Source organism: Lagopus leucura, unplaced genomic scaffold, assembly GCF_019238085.1.
Source record: "Lagopus leucura isolate 7727_CA_CO unplaced genomic scaffold, USGS_WTPT01 Super-Scaffold_73, whole genome shotgun sequence".
NCBI lineage: Eukaryota > Metazoa > Chordata > Aves > Galliformes > Phasianidae > Lagopus > Lagopus leucura.
This window is the reverse complement of record NW_024962252.1, coordinates 58,272,663-58,287,425: the sequence shown is the minus strand read 5'-3', so window position 1 is coordinate 58,287,425 and position 14,763 is coordinate 58,272,663. Positions and strand designations below refer to the sequence as shown.

Below are 14,763 nucleotides of genomic sequence, written 5' to 3'. Positions count from 1 at the left end.
GAGCACTAGAAGCAAATGCAAATCGATGCCAACTCACCTGACCTGTGTATATTCTACAAATTGGAAGTCAATAAATTCCCTTTAGCTGTGATTAGCTTCAGCTCTATCGCTGAAATACACGACACTCACAGCACTGCAAGTCATTTTATATTCTCCATAATACTTCATGAGCCTCCAGAGTGGTTTCTGCCCATTTCCAATTGGTAAACAGTGACATTTCCCCTGCTTTACAACTGCCGTTAAAAATAGTCTCGTTCATTTCATAACTTCCAGAACTTCAGCACAAAAGTGTTCTATGCAGCAGAGCAAGCACTGAGAACAAACTGGCTTATGAATAACTGCAAAGCACCACTAGAAAAATCAAAGTAAATCAGTCATAAAAGCACAATCTGCACCTGTGTGCTTTGAACAGATTACAAAGGAACACAAGCTGGACCCAATACATCCTCTTCAAAAACACTTTTCCACAAAGGCAATTACAAACACTATTCTTTTTGCTCGTACTTTATTGAATGTAATGAAAATGAAACAAAACAAACATTTAAAAAAAAAAAAAAAGAAAAGAAAAAAGGATCTGTTCCTCAGAGCTCATCTGAGAGTCATTTATGGTGAACAGGAAGGAGATCCTCCAAGCACAAAGGCCAACAGAGACCAAAGTGCCACAATACCAGAGACTCTAAAGGGGAAGAATGATAAAATACTGTTAATTTTGCTCTTGTTCAAAACTGACTCTTTTCCAGACTGTGTCAGGCCATAAATGCACCACTGACAAGCACTGCTGTCACTGCCTCTCCAGAGAGACATACTTTGAATCTAGAATTCTCTCCTACTACTGAGTTTTCAACTCTTCTGTAGAAAGAAACACAGCCATCCCACACCTGGAGACTCTGCCTCCTCCTCCCAGGCCCGGAGCTGGCACTGCAGCTTATCAAGGTCATCCTCTGTCTGTTACCATGGCACATAGTTTTGTGCTATCCATGGGGAAACGTTCCTTAGTTAATGAAGATCAAGATCACTCCTGCTGCCCGGGAGTGAAAGCTCACAAGCACCAACGCACAGTCAGCACAGGAGCCTGCTTCTGAATCCCCTGTTCTCTGGGACATGGCCAGAGAACAGCACACTGCTCCTGTGACAGGGCAGAGGCACTGAAAGAAATGCCTTTCTTCCCTCGTCCCCATTCATGTGATTTCCGTAACTCACTTTAACAGGCAGTTCACATGAGGAGAGTGCCTCCAGTGGCGATAGACAGAGATCTGCAGCTTAGGGTGATTTTTGTAATCACGCAGAACACGAATGACACTGTAAGGAGAAGAGATGTCATTAACCATGACTCCCAGGCTGCTTATGAAATCTCACACATCAGAGCAGGAATCTCTCTGTCTAAATAGAGTGATACAGGAGAGAGTGGGAGAGAACTTGGATGAGAGGATTAAGGTAACAGAAAGTAAGGGTTTTCTGGTTACTTACTGCTTAAATCTATTGGAGAGCAAAATGAATTGATTCTCTGAAAGCCGTCTAATATCAAAGCGACAAAGAGGCTGCAACTCCTGGTAGATCTGCCTTTCATCCAGCCGTGGCCAACCTCGAACACAGACAACCAAGGGAGGGGGGTATTGGCAGGAAGCATCTTCCCCAGAAAAGTTCTGGAAAATGTGCAATACTGAGACATATCTGCACCCAGCAACACCGCAGAAATACCACTAACAGAAAACATGCAAAATGCAACACAAAAATAAGACAGTCCTCTGTACATTACAGCTGATGGTGTGAAGTTATGTTTCTTCTGCCCAAGGATTTTTTCTAAATGTGAGTCATAAAAGCAAACTCACAATTATCATGTAGAAAAATAAAACAGAGAAACAGCAAGCTCTCTGCCAGGGCACAGCAAGTCAGCGCAGCATGAAGGGACTAATGCCATCTTACAGGATAACAACAGTAACAAACTCCATAAGGCAGAACTTGAACTCAGTGACGTTTTGAAAGGTCATTTGTATCACCCGCACGGAGACAGCTTCTGCCAAGGTGGGCCCAGGCAAGGTGAATTGTTCTCTAATGAATGCATCAGCTGAGCTACGGACCTACATATCCCACCACCTGGTTACAGACCTGCAATTCATACGCACAATGCTTGAGACGCCACCTCGGATGACATTCACCTTGTTCAAATACTCGGCTAACATGGTGAGATACTGAGAGAAAGAAGAATTGGCCTTCGCTGCATCGCTACATCAGAAAACAAAATGGAAGAAAGTTTTGTGAGAAAATGGGTTTTTTGAACCTTAGCATCATCTACAGAAGCCAAAAAGCTGCAAGCACAGGGAAAGGATTTTTGAACAGTGGCTTAACTGAAGTCACCGAATCACAGAGATTTCAGAAGTGGAAACTAATGGAAAATGAATTGACCCTTAACCAAGTGAACTGACCCCGAGAGAGCTGATCCAAGGATAAAGGATTCACTGTGCCATTTCCCAACCTCTGAGCAATTTCATGGCCCCCAATTTCATTTTTCTAAATGTCAGCTTTGACATAAAGCTACTACTTTCAGATTTATAAGATAACAATCTAATTAGAACAGTGACATTTTCAATAACGCTCTTTTACCCAAAAGGAAGGCCTGAATACAAAACATCAGCCAGAACCAACTCATGACTTGTATTCCGTAAAATCCATCTATGTAACAATTCTTAATAAACCCTTAAGCTCCACTCACTCTGTCAAGCTGCACAACAGCAAATGAGCTGACTTCAGAAGAACTAGAAAGAGGAACAACGAGGTGCCATTAGAACAAAAACTGTAGAAACACAACTAATGGAAATTACTTTAAGCACAAAACTCACTGAAGTGCTAAGTTACTAACAGCAACATTATATTAAACAAATGCTTCTTATCACTAAATAAACAACAGAGCCACAGAGCAGGGAAGGCATTGTCACATTCGAACAAAAAGTGTTGAAGAAGCATTTTACCTGAACCACAGAGAAATGCATCATACGCTGCCTCATGAGGAGCCGCCTTCTCAGCTGAAGCGTCCAACAAAATCAAAAAGAAACAAACACCTCTAGCACACTGTGGAAAATGCTTGGCCACAGAACCTTAATGTCTGTAAGATCCATTCTGCTGTTTATTCCTCCACTGCTCAGCTGTTCCCTCCCTCCCCTTAAAGCCTTTACAACCTATGGCACATCTATGATTCTACCAGGCATTTTAAAATGACCCCAACAAAAAGGCAGCACTTATACCAATGTCTGAAGAGTTTAGTGAGATGCACATAAGAACAAAATTAACTTTCATGAAGACCTGAACCAAATTGTGTTTAACGCTACCGATGGCATGGGAACTGTGTACCAGCAGCTCGATGTAAAGTCAGCAGTCCTACTCACACTCACTGATGCTGTGCCTGTGGACATCCACAGAGTAAAACAAAACTCCCAACTTGGAAGGTGTGCTTAAAAACTGTACCGTATCGCACAGAGTCGCTTGCAAGAGCAATCACTGGACACGATGGATCCATGGGATTTAAGTCACTGCTGAAGACAAATGGACATGTAAGATTTTTGTCCTTCCTCGGTATGTTAGAGACAAAGTTACATGCCTGTTCTCTAGTAACCTGTGGCTTCATTTTAGAAAAAGCTGCTGAACATGTTAGAAGCAACTTTTAAACTACTGCATGAGAAGGGTGAGGTACTTTGCTGAACGCAATCTTCCAGTTTTTCTGAAAACTTAACTCCTAAATACTACTTCAGTCTTCTTCCATTCAAACCTGCAAAGGAGCATATTTGTTCTAACTGCACGCAAAAATGTGAATTAAACTGAAAATCAACGGACCAGATTAAACTGAAACCCATGGAATGGCTGAAACAAAAGAACAAAAAACACAGGACCTCTGAGAACCTACAGTCTGAAACAGCTAAAAACAATAACAACACCCACCACAGAATAATGCTGTTTTTATAAGCTCTAATTTTGTATCTGATTTTTGGGAGTGAGGGTGAGGGGAAATTTTGATTTTCCTACCAAGTATTTACAACACATACAAGCAATTTATCCACAGAACAAGTGTAGAAAAGGTTAAGTGTTCTAACACACCACGGCTAAGCTGATGAAATACAGGATCTACTGATGCTCCATTAGGTTATCGTACTTAGTTCCTGCTTTCAGCTAAGAGAAGCTTTTTCCTGAGAGCGGGTATTTCAAATCAGTGTTTTCACTGAGAATTTAAATTCACTCATTTCATCACATGCCACAAGCTGTGCAGCTGTGTATTAGGCTACTTGCAAGCAAACCTCGAGACCAATGAAATAAAGGTGGAAAGCTATTACAAAGCTATGAAGTCCTGTTGGTATTTTGGAATACAGGCATCTCTATAACCACATAACTAGAAGCATAGAATAGTTCAAGTTAGCAGGAGCCCACAAGGAACATCGAGTCCAGCCCCCGGCTCCACATAGAGCCATACAGAATTCAAACCCTCTGTCTGAGAGCTGTGTCCAAACGCACCTTGAACTCCAGCACTTGAGGCTATGCCCCCTGCCCTGGACAGCCTGAACCATGCCCACCGCCCTGATACTCTGCAGTTACACAGTAGAAACTACAGTACATCTCAACATCTCATGGACTGTAGTCCCATTGTGCTAGATGAAAATTGACTTAAAAAAAAATAAAATTTCACAATTACTTTATAACAAATATGAGCAAAGCTTTTGCTCTTAAATTTAGGGAGACAAGAAACAAGCTTGAAAACGTTTGGGAGGAGGAAAATTATGAACAAACAAAATATTTTTCCCATGAAAACAAAATGGACTACAGAAGTTTTATAGCCCACCACTGACCTGCACAAAACCTCATACACCTCCAGAAGATTAGATACTCGAGGAAACTGATAGTTCTGTAAAACAAATCGAGGTTAGAAAACCACGTGAGTTCATTCACTGATCCTGCTGCCTCATTAAATGGGATCTGAAATCAGACCGTTTCAAGGCAACACTTAGAACTGATCACAGCTCTGTGACCATCACACGTTCTTTACTGGATGAAAGAGATGTAAGTCCGCATAGAAAGATCTTTCCATCTCACCTTCCAGATGGATTTTGTTACAGTCTTGGTGTCTATGAGGACAGGAAACAGGTGGTGAATATTCTTTTTAAACTCCTCATAGCTTTCTGAAAGCAAAGCACACAAAGACATTACAAAAATGAGGAGAAGCCAATGGTATTTCAAACAATTAAGAACAGGAAGTGTACTCAGAGGAATGATGCCCTGTTCCAGCAGGGCACAGAAGAGATAGGTGATCAGCACTGTTGCTTGCTCAGCTTTGTGGGTGGCTGGGGTGGTGAAGGGCCACCAGCTCTCACCCTCTCGCCCCTGCTGCAAGGACAGCTGCTGGGGGCACAGATCCTGGGGACAGCAGATATGCACAGCATTACCTGGCAGGGGGTTGTAGAACTTGTCATGGAGATGACAGAGGTCCATCAGCATGTTGTGTCCCACCAGAGGCTATTGGAAGAACAAACATAACAACAGCCTGTTGAAGCACAGTTTTGCAGAAGGACTCAGATGTAACCAACCTCAGGCCTGCTCAACAGCTGTAATCCTTTCCTCCCAAAAGTAATTCAGGTTGCATGAGTTATATCAAGACTAGTATTTTTAGGAAATCAGACTTATGGGCTCTCTGAAGAGGGTATTTTTCTGTAGAACTCTATTTTGAGTGGATTGAAGGAACTATGGGGCAGATTCCCGTTCAGCTGAGCAGTGGTAGTATCTTCCAGTGATCAGATTTACAGTCCTACTCAGAAGGGGAAGGACATCACCTCCTTATCACCCATAAAGCCCTCTGAAGCTGAAATTCGTTCAGTAATCTGGATACAGAACACAAGAATTGTCATCTATAATCACAACAAAGGTGTGCATGATCCAAGAAACAGGTCTGCCACATGCTAGAAATCTTAACTTGTTCAAAACAAAAATTTGCTCAGCTTTCTTAGATGGTGATTCATGCTGTAACAAGGATTCAGCATTGCAGACTCTTGCGTTTACTCAAGTAGACAACTGACAACTGAACAGGATGATCACACTGAACGAGCTGAGTCATTTAACACAAGCTACTTTATCTCTTATCACGCTTTTACATCCAGAACAGCAAGTTAAATAAAAGATTAAAAAATAAATAAATGAGAATAGCGATGGGTCATTTTACCTTTTTAGCTTTAACAATTATCTGGAAAAGGTTGGTAAAGCCCCGGGCAGATGTGAGAATGAGCTCCTTCTGGCAGGAGTCATGAGAAGAGCTTTCCAGAAGGCGACGATGCTGCGGACTCACTTTTTTCACCATTACCTGAAAAAAAACAGTGGGTATCAGCCTTCCACATTACCTGTGTGTACTGAATGCTGAGGATTCAAGATCCACTTCTAGTATGAAAAATGAAGAAAAAAAGATGAGAGAATGTGCATCTCTGAGACCTCAGAACAGCCAGGCTCACTTTCCTTCCCTTTTGAGGTCAGTGCTCCACTAATACGAGACCTCTTCTGATGGTGCCTTATTAATGCTTTTCTTTTTAAGAGGATGGCTCCTATCACAGATAGTTTGGACCACAAATAAACATAATTAACTTTATGCCAATACTATAAGTTTATGGAACCGAAAAACAAACAAACAAAAACATTGCACAGATTGAATCCCCAAAGGCTGTGCTTCAGGTGAGCAGGCTCGGTAAGCCTGTCACTCTGCTGATAATGGCTATCAAGCCAAAACAGAACTAAAGCAAGGAAAAAAAAATAAGAACAAAAAAACCCCCTCCATAATCCATTTCTAAGCAACTGACTGTTACCACTACTGTGCCATGTTCTAAAATGTCTGCAGCCATTGGTTTAATTCAGAAAATACTGCATCAAATGGAAAATACCAACGTAAACAAAGGCATATCCCACTAAAGCAAGACATACAAAAGTGAAAAAAAAAAAGCAACTGTATGGCAAAAGACAGCAAAGAAAAAACACAAAAGGCTGAAAACTGCTATTTGTTGCAAAGGTATTAAAGGAGAGATTTTTCAAAGGCAGTGGGAGAGTTTCTGCAGAACTGCCCCAAGGACGAGTGTTTCTCACTCAAGGTATTTTGTGGTCACAGGGGAAACAGTTCCACTTGGGAACTGTTCCAATAACCAAAGTTATTCAATTTTGTGAGATCCCAAGTAAAGGGATTCAGAATTGACACTCTTTGTGTCTCTTTGTCACTGCTTTCTCCTCTTGGACTCATTATTAAAAGGCAACACTTCAGAATCACTGTGGGAATGTCAGTCCTACCTACCAAGGTGGAAACTCTTTTACAGCTCACCTCGTTGTCTCCGAGAGGCTCTGTCCAAACGTTTGGGAGAGCTTGTCGCAGAACCAGTTGAACATCAAGCATCTGAGAATCTAAGACAGAAATGAAGTAGTAAAAACTTTAGAGGTGCAAATAATTCTGTTTAGCAAAACACTTTTTTCTAGACAGAGGGACTAACCAGATGGTTCTACTCCAGGGTACAAAAAACAGTCCTGAATGATACGATCTTAATACATTCCTGCACATGTGGTGACAGCAAAAAAAAAGTCACATGGAGAATTTCAGTCAAATAAGCTTTTGGGAGGACACAAAGTAAAGGAAAATACCAACTGAAAATGAGTGGAGAGAGAAAGACATTCCTGAGAGCTATGGAGGGGAAAAAAAAAAGAAAAAAAAAAAAAGGCTGCATTTACAGAAGAGCAACATGGGTTGCAAATGATCTTCTATGCCTACTAGCATGAGGTGCCCTGTGGCTTGGTGGGTCTTTCCTGTTGCTGCACAAGGGTGGTAATATACTGTGGATGAAGTCCCATCTTCTTCTAAATCCCCCTGTACTGAAAACAAGCCCACTGCAGACAAATCCAAAGCTTTCCTGTTTCAGAGCAACTATGAATTTTCCAGCTGCTACTCTGAAGCACACAATGGAAACCAGTGAAAGCAAAAGAGCAAGCTCTTCTGGTCCAAGCACCCAGACATCCATCTCTGCCACGGGAAAACCCAACACCACAACAACACAGAAAAGCAGAGCTCAGAGAGAAATTCCTGACAAGAACAGAGACATAGATAGAAGGAGGAAACAACAAGCAGCCCCAGATGTTGACAAGTGACAAAGCCACTCAGAGCCCACAGGAAGGCACCCTGCTTCATACCACTCAGATCCTGCAGAACCATTGAGTCCTCTTCCTTGGCTGCTGCTATCCAACAGGTCACTTCATCAATAGTCTTCTTCACAACATTCATGTTCAGAGCACTGAAGCAGGATCAGGGATGAAGAAGGAATGGGGGAAATTGTTTTGTCTATTTCCATAGAGGGAGACTCACACCCCGCTCTGGGAATGCAGAATTTCCCAATTATCCAGCCAAATCTAGATTGTATTGTATGATTTTTTCCACCAAAGTATCAGGAAGCACTTCTTGATTGTGCAAGTGAAGAAGCACTGGAATAGGCTGCCCAGAGAGACTGTGTAAGGCTTTTCAATCTCTCCCTCCCTCTTCGGAGATCTTTAAAAGCTGCCTGGACATGTCCTGAGCAAGTAGCTCTTGGTGTCCCTGCTTGAGCAGGGGTTGGAGCAGATTACTTCCAGAGATCCCTGCTAGCCTCAGCAATTCTGTGATCTCAGTACTACTCAGGACAAACCACAGTATGTGCAAAAAGTTGGCAGCAAGGCATTCAGATCAACAGGTTTTATAAAACATGATTTGAGAAAAGATAGCTGTCAGCAGTGACATTACAGGAGCCATCTCTCTAAGTAACACTCACCTGCAAACTTTCCAGCTACCCTCTAAGAGACGCTGGCTAAGCATCTTCTCCTGTAACTCATTCATGTACGGGATTCCATCTTTCAGGAACTGAGGAGGAAAAAATGCCAGATTGATTATTTGCCCCTGGACTTTCTTGCATCAGATAAGAGAACAGCATGGCCAGATTCAAACCTGGCATGTATTAAGGTGATAAGGGTGTGTCTCATTTTAAAAACAGCCTCTTGGAAAACACCAACTGATGGTAATTCAAGATACATATTTACATAAAGGAGGACACAAGTTTTTGCTGTGCTTTCACCTTTCCTTTAAGGAAATAAGATAATTCATGTGTCAAGATAAAAAAATCACACCATGTTACCTGCTTAGAATTGCTAAACAGTGCTCTTACGTAACAACATAGCCTCAGTTTTATTGGAAATCTGGCAATAGAAAAGATGCAGGTAAACTGAGAGCTTCCCACCTTTATGGCTAACAAAGACACCCTCTGGAGTCTCTACTGACTTGTATGTTCACTAGAGATGCCTCTTGTTCTTCAGAGATGGGGAAATGTGCTGCAGGCTGACAAAGACGTGCTGACTGACTTTAAGGCACTTCAGAAAATCACTGTTTCTTCTCCCCGTTGATAATAAACCACACTATGTATTCATACATTAGCAAACAGCTTTTTACCCCCAGTGTGTGGACATTAATACTAAGTTCTCCTGTAATTGTACAGATTTCCTCTGTTCTAGATTCCTAGCACACAGACTACCTACCTTATTATAGTCAAAGCCATAGTGAGACAGGAATTGAATGCTAGATGCAGAAAGGGTGAATTCAGCATCCATAACTCCCAAAGTTGATGGAAAGAGAAAGAAATTGTATGAATGCACCACATACCTACAACGAAAAGGAAAACTCCACTAGAAGATAATGACAAGATATTGCATAACCCTTCCCAAGAGATTTCTGCATAGCAGTACAACCACACTGCCTTCATTTTGAAAGGTAATTGCAAGGCCATGTGGAAAAGACGCTTTTTACCTACTTGTTTGAATTTTCTTCTGAGAATATTGCTAGCCCTGCAAGAGAGAGAAACGTTAATTGAAATGATGATGTTGGACTGATATCTACAGATGCTGTGACAATTAATAATGTGATGCAATGACCCTGAGGGAGTGCACCTTTCTCATTCACTAACAACTTTAGACCAGTGAGAAGTATACGGCCCACAAGACTTCAAGTTATTTACAATGTTAGAAAACTGATTCTATTAAACTTCAGAGAATATCATGCAACCAACCAAAGCAAATCAACGGCCCAGTTCACAAAACACAAACACAGCAATCTGCAGGGCTCAGCAGGGGGCTGGAAATCATAGAATGGCCTGGGTTGAAAAGGACTACAATAATCATCTAGTTTCAACCCTCCTGCTATGTGCAACCACCAGACCAGGCTGCCCAGAGCCTGGCCTTGAATGCCTCCAGGGATGGTGCATCCACAACCTCCTTGGGCAACCTGTTGTTCCAATACCATATAAATTGGTGATCACATTCTGGGAAGCTATTCTGAATTCTACTGTGTATGCTTGACAGACCACACAACTAGTCCTCATATTCTATAAAGATCAGTACCTATGGCTTGGCTCAGAGGAAGAAAACACCAATCCCCTGAAGGCTGCTTTCTGCCAGCATGGCACTCACCCAGCTGTGTGATGGTGAAGCGCTGCACACTCTGCCTGACCTTCCGGTACCGCTCAGCTGGGGAGTCAAACAAGCTGATAGATAACAAGGAGGGTGGGGAAGGTGATGTGGGTAAGAAGAGCTGCAATGCTCAGGTTCACTTCCACAACATCTGAGCAGCAGCTTTCCCCTGCATGTGAAGCCCAACAGCCTTACCTGGGCTGGTAATTTTGTAGGAAAACTGAATGTAGGCCAGTAAACTCCATGTCCAGGCCTGTTAAAGAGAAGGAATTCCAAAACAACAAATAAAAACACCGGATAATGGAAGCATGCATTTCACCAGCATCTGGGCAAGGACCTCTCCTCAAACCCACGAAGAGCAAGCTTCAAAGAAAAGGGACCGACTGCCATAAAAGCGTGGCTGTATGAGGGCAGCTGCCGCACGGGGAGCTGGCAGCAGAGCACGGTGCTGCTGCGAGCTAGAACTGATATGGTTCACAATATACGAGAGCAGCATCCTTTGCCCTCCTGTCTGCCATGGCGTCTTTATGGACAACAAGCTGCTGAAGCGCCTCTCGGTGCATTCCCTCATTTACACACAGCTTTACAAGACTGAAGTTTCAGAGGCGCAGCACTCCGACCAGGAGCACGCCCGAAGGCGGCGTGGCCGGCAGCGGCCACACAGCAGAGCCCACGCGAGCGCGCAGCGCTCACCCAGGAAAGCGGCGCGGCCGACGCGGTCCCGCAGGCTGGGCAGGCAGCGCGCGAAGTCCGCCGCCCCCACGTCCATGGCTGCCGTCGGGCAGCAACCTTCGCGCAGGTAAGGCAGGGCAGCGCCGCGCCGCGCCACGCCCGCTATGCCCGCGGGGCTGCCGGGGCGGGGCAGGCGCACGCAGGCCGGATGGCCGCGCAGCTGTGCTCCTTGGGCTGCGCAGAGCCGCAACGGGATGCAAGACTACAAGGCGCGGTTGGGGGAACGTAAATTTTTCGGTTTTCTTTTTCACGAAGTACTACACAAAACTAAATTACTGTTCTAAATTTTTTGCTAAGTCAGACGCGCAGGGACCGAAGTGATAAAGATGAATGTTTCATTCCAGTATAAAGAAAAGTGTTGGAAATTTCATAATCAGGAATTCAACGCTTCTATTTATTTATAAATATTTTATTATTAGATGCCATGTTCCAACTCCTTCCATTTCCAGTCCCTCGTTGTGGCTGGACCCACACCTAAGGAAGTGAGTGATGTTCCTTGGAAGTTGTCCCAGTGGTCTCCATTTTATTGGTAGATTCTCCGCGGCTCCCGCAGAACAACACCACCCTCCGTCATTGCTTTTTCAAATTCCTGGACCTTGTTGGAAAGACAGAGATGTGAATAGAGAGAAAGCAGTCAGCACCCAAACATCACTGTGGACACAGAGTGTGTAGCCTGTCAAGGTTACCCTTTGGACTGTTGCAAATAGAAACAGTCAAACCAGATAAGGAAACTACTGCTGCAAAAACATAAATCAATGTTTAGAAAGGGGGGAAAAAAAAAAAAAAGGCAAATCAAGTTTTAGGTACTTGCCGAATCACAACGACGTTCCCAAGGAATAACAGCTTTAAAGTTCACAAAGTTGATTCCCGCTTCCAAACAGCGCTGTGCCATAACACGGCCAAGGTTTCTGCAGGCTGTAACGCCCTTAGGACTGTACAGGTGCCTCTTTATAGCCCACTCTCGAGTAGAGGCAGATAACACAACATTGCCATTACTGCGTTCCACAAAGGCTTCTACGTAATGCTGTGTCCGCTCCAGCCGTAACCTGGGGAAGGGAAAAATGCAACATGGAGTATGATGCCTTTCCCAGATCTAAAGAGAGAACACACTGATATACGGTCAGTAACTGAAGTTATTTGCTTTATGAGACAACATTGAGTGCACTGGAACTATTAATATAATGATTTCTTCTTAATATTGCTTTTATTAATTTGGCAGACTTTATTTCTTACTTTATTTGGACATAAAATAGGACTCCTTTTACCAGTTAAAGAGACTGAAGTTCCAAGAGTGACTTTTCAGCAATCACGTGCCTGGCCCTATAGTGCCTATATATGCACTCACCCCAAAAACAAGCACTGTGCATCTGTACAATGATGTACTGCTGTCTGTGTGAGGGAACTGCTCTGACTGAAAAGCAACTCTGGGGTTGTCATACAGCCTCTTAAAGTCTTTTTCTCTACAGCTGAGAGCAACTGGTCAGGTTTGGCAAGTGGCCAAAGAGCATTGCTAAGACCTTATCAACTACAGTCTGTTAACAGCACAGTATTTCCTATTGCACTATCAGGAAGAAAAAAAAAATCAGATTTCCAGATTTGAATGAACTGTACATAGTTCTTCTCTCAAGAAGAAAATAATGATATTGATTCCCCAGCTTAAGATGTACTTGTTTTCCACAAGGCAAGCAATCAACGTTTTCTTACAAAATAAAAAAACCAATCAAGTACCTCAAGTAAGACAATATTGCATGGTCAGCACAAGACTATCAAAATCCTAAGTTAAACTGCAGTTGTTTAATCAATATTACTATCTTAAAGACAGAAAGATCTTAAACATACGCTACCTTTCATGCAATGACAATCTATTACTCTCTGAACATAAAAGGTATCTGCCAATTAAGAATAGCTGAAGGATTAACTGATTCAATAACCCAAAAAGTACATCTTATGGAAATTCCATACAGTATATATTTCTTAATTCTTATTTATTTTGGATTTTCACCTCCCCTAGTGGTCTTCTGACTCACCTGTGCCAGAATTCACGCTTTGGCCATGTTGTCTTCCAGCCACGCTCCTTCCTAGCAAGTGCCAACTGCTCAAGGTTCCGAGGGTTCCTGTTAGTGAACTCTGGGGAAACAACCTCATTCTCCCTTGTGTCTATTTCACTCTCAGATTTCAGGCTAGCTGTAGTTGAAGCATAACAGAAACCTTAAAGGAAAGCAGGAAAAAAAAAAAAAAAAAAAAAAAAAAAGAAGGGAAAACAAAATTAAAAAAAAGTTAGGAATTATATATAACACAAGCAGTAGATCAAATACAAAATAGTGGGTTATCAAACCTCAGCCTCTTTCTTCAACTTATGAGATAGAGCATAAGATATAAACTGAAGGTATGTGTAACTTCAACTACGTTTTAAGATGTGTGCATATAACACAAATTGGAGAATAATTACAAGATTTCTATAATCAGGGCTCTAGGAAATACTGACACTGAACTGCACAAGGAACCAAGAACTGCAGTACCAAATTAGTTAAAACCCATCTATCTATCCCACCTACCTGATCACCAATCACGCTATCACACTTGCAAACTCACTCCGCTACGCTCTTTTTTACTTCCGGAACAGCAGCGGAAACCACTCCACCTGGCTAAGGCTCAAGGCCCCGCTTGCCAGCCCCCAGCCCATCCCACAGCAGCCGTTACCGGCGGCAGCACGGGCCCGCGCAGCACGGAGCAGCCGCACCGAGACACCCGATCTGGCAGCACAGGGGGCGCGACGCCTCCTACTGGACAAAGCTGGTTTGGAGAGTGACAGAGCAGTCGATCTTACCCGCTCGACGCACCCGGAGCCGGCCAGCCACCAGCAACATGCAGCCGCGACTGCTCAGCGCCATGGAGAACCGGCGCCAGCCACGACTTCAGGCGACAGTCACCTCCCGGGCGCTCAGAGACCCCTGGGCGCCGCCATCTTGGGTGAGGCCGGCACCTCCCTCCTGAAGCTGGGGGGGCCACTTCCGCCCAGGTGGTTGTGTCACGTGGGAGCAGTGGGCGGGCTGCTGCGCGCGCAGAGGTCGTATTTTACGGATGGGCCGCGTGGAGGCTGCGCGGTAATGGAGGTTGTCCAGGGAGGCGGAGTGGCTTTGTGTACTGGCCTTTCTCTGTGGCCAGAAAAGAAAGTAGGGCCTGAGACAATACAAATCTTGGTTTTACGACTAGGAGGAGAATTAATTCCCTTAAAAAGTGGAGTAACACGTTGTGATATAATAAGCAAAAGTGTAGAAATGCCACACCACAAAACTGGCGTTAGATTTAGGCTCTTTTCCAGCCACCGTCCATGGAATAGCACCACAATGCAGATACAGACATCCCCAGCTCCTACAAGCTCCACCCTGGCTAGTGACCGCCCGCCAACTCCCAACAGGCAGTCAGCACGCATGCTCAAAGCAGCCGCGCGCCGCCCCAGTTTCTAGAACCTCCTAGAAGCGCTGCCGCCTCTCATTCGGTTCAGTGGCTTTGTTCAACGCCAAGGACCAATCACGGTTCGAGACCGGGCTG

At 43.7% G+C, this 14,763-nt stretch overlaps 2 protein-coding genes across 2 annotated transcripts; both read right to left on the bottom strand.

Moving 5' to 3' along the window:
* Positions 1-501: 501 nt before the first annotated feature.
* On the bottom strand, positions 502-11,263 carry PNLDC1 (PARN like ribonuclease domain containing exonuclease 1). Its single transcript, XM_042885672.1, has 19 exons — positions 11,173-11,263; positions 10,675-10,732; positions 10,480-10,553; positions 9,825-9,858; positions 9,553-9,676; positions 8,796-8,884; positions 8,185-8,285; positions 7,328-7,407; positions 6,194-6,331; positions 5,424-5,493; positions 5,074-5,159; positions 4,830-4,885; positions 3,460-3,527; positions 2,967-3,020; positions 2,711-2,753; positions 2,124-2,223; positions 1,468-1,643; positions 1,201-1,299; positions 502-676 (listed from the first exon to the last, which is right to left on the bottom strand). Exons 1-19 carry the CDS (start codon positions 11,246-11,248, stop codon positions 604-606), a joined length of 1,599 nt encoding a protein of 532 aa, XP_042741606.1. The 5' UTR covers positions 11,249-11,263; the 3' UTR covers positions 502-603.
* Positions 11,264-11,604: 341 nt separating this feature from the next.
* MRPL18 (mitochondrial ribosomal protein L18) lies at positions 11,605-14,212 on the bottom strand. The gene is made up of 4 exons (XM_042886712.1): positions 14,039-14,212; positions 13,239-13,419; positions 12,023-12,257; positions 11,605-11,806 (listed from the first exon to the last, which is right to left on the bottom strand). The coding sequence occupies exons 1-4, from the start codon at positions 14,100-14,102 to the stop codon at positions 11,735-11,737; spliced, it is 552 nt and encodes a 183-aa protein (XP_042742646.1). The 5' UTR covers positions 14,103-14,212; the 3' UTR covers positions 11,605-11,734.
* Between the last annotated feature and the right edge of the window lie 551 nt (positions 14,213-14,763).

Excerpts from the sequence above, each read along its gene's own strand:
- PNLDC1 (XM_042885672.1), bottom strand. The coding sequence starts at position 11,248 with ATGGACGTGGGGGCGGCGGACTTCGCGCGCTGCCTGCCCAGCCTGCGG. Across the intron at positions 8,885-9,552 it reads ATGGCTTTGACTATAATAAG|TTCCTGAAAGATGGAATCCC; the intron begins GTAGGTAGTCTG and ends TTTCCTCCTCAG. Across the intron at positions 2,224-2,710 it reads CTGTTGTGCAGCTTGACAGA|CGATGCAGCGAAGGCCAATT; the intron begins GTGAGTGGAGCT and ends TTTCTGATGTAG.
- MRPL18 (XM_042886712.1), bottom strand. The coding sequence starts at position 14,102 with ATGGCGCTGAGCAGTCGCGGCTGCATGTTGCTGGTGGCTGGCCGGCTC. Across the intron at positions 13,420-14,038 it reads GCTCCGGGTGCGTCGAGCGG|GTTTCTGTTATGCTTCAACT; the intron begins GTAAGATCGACT and ends CTTTCCTTTAAG. Across the intron at positions 12,258-13,238 it reads AAGCGTGAATTCTGGCACAG|GTTACGGCTGGAGCGGACAC; the intron begins GTGAGTCAGAAG and ends TCCCTTCCCCAG.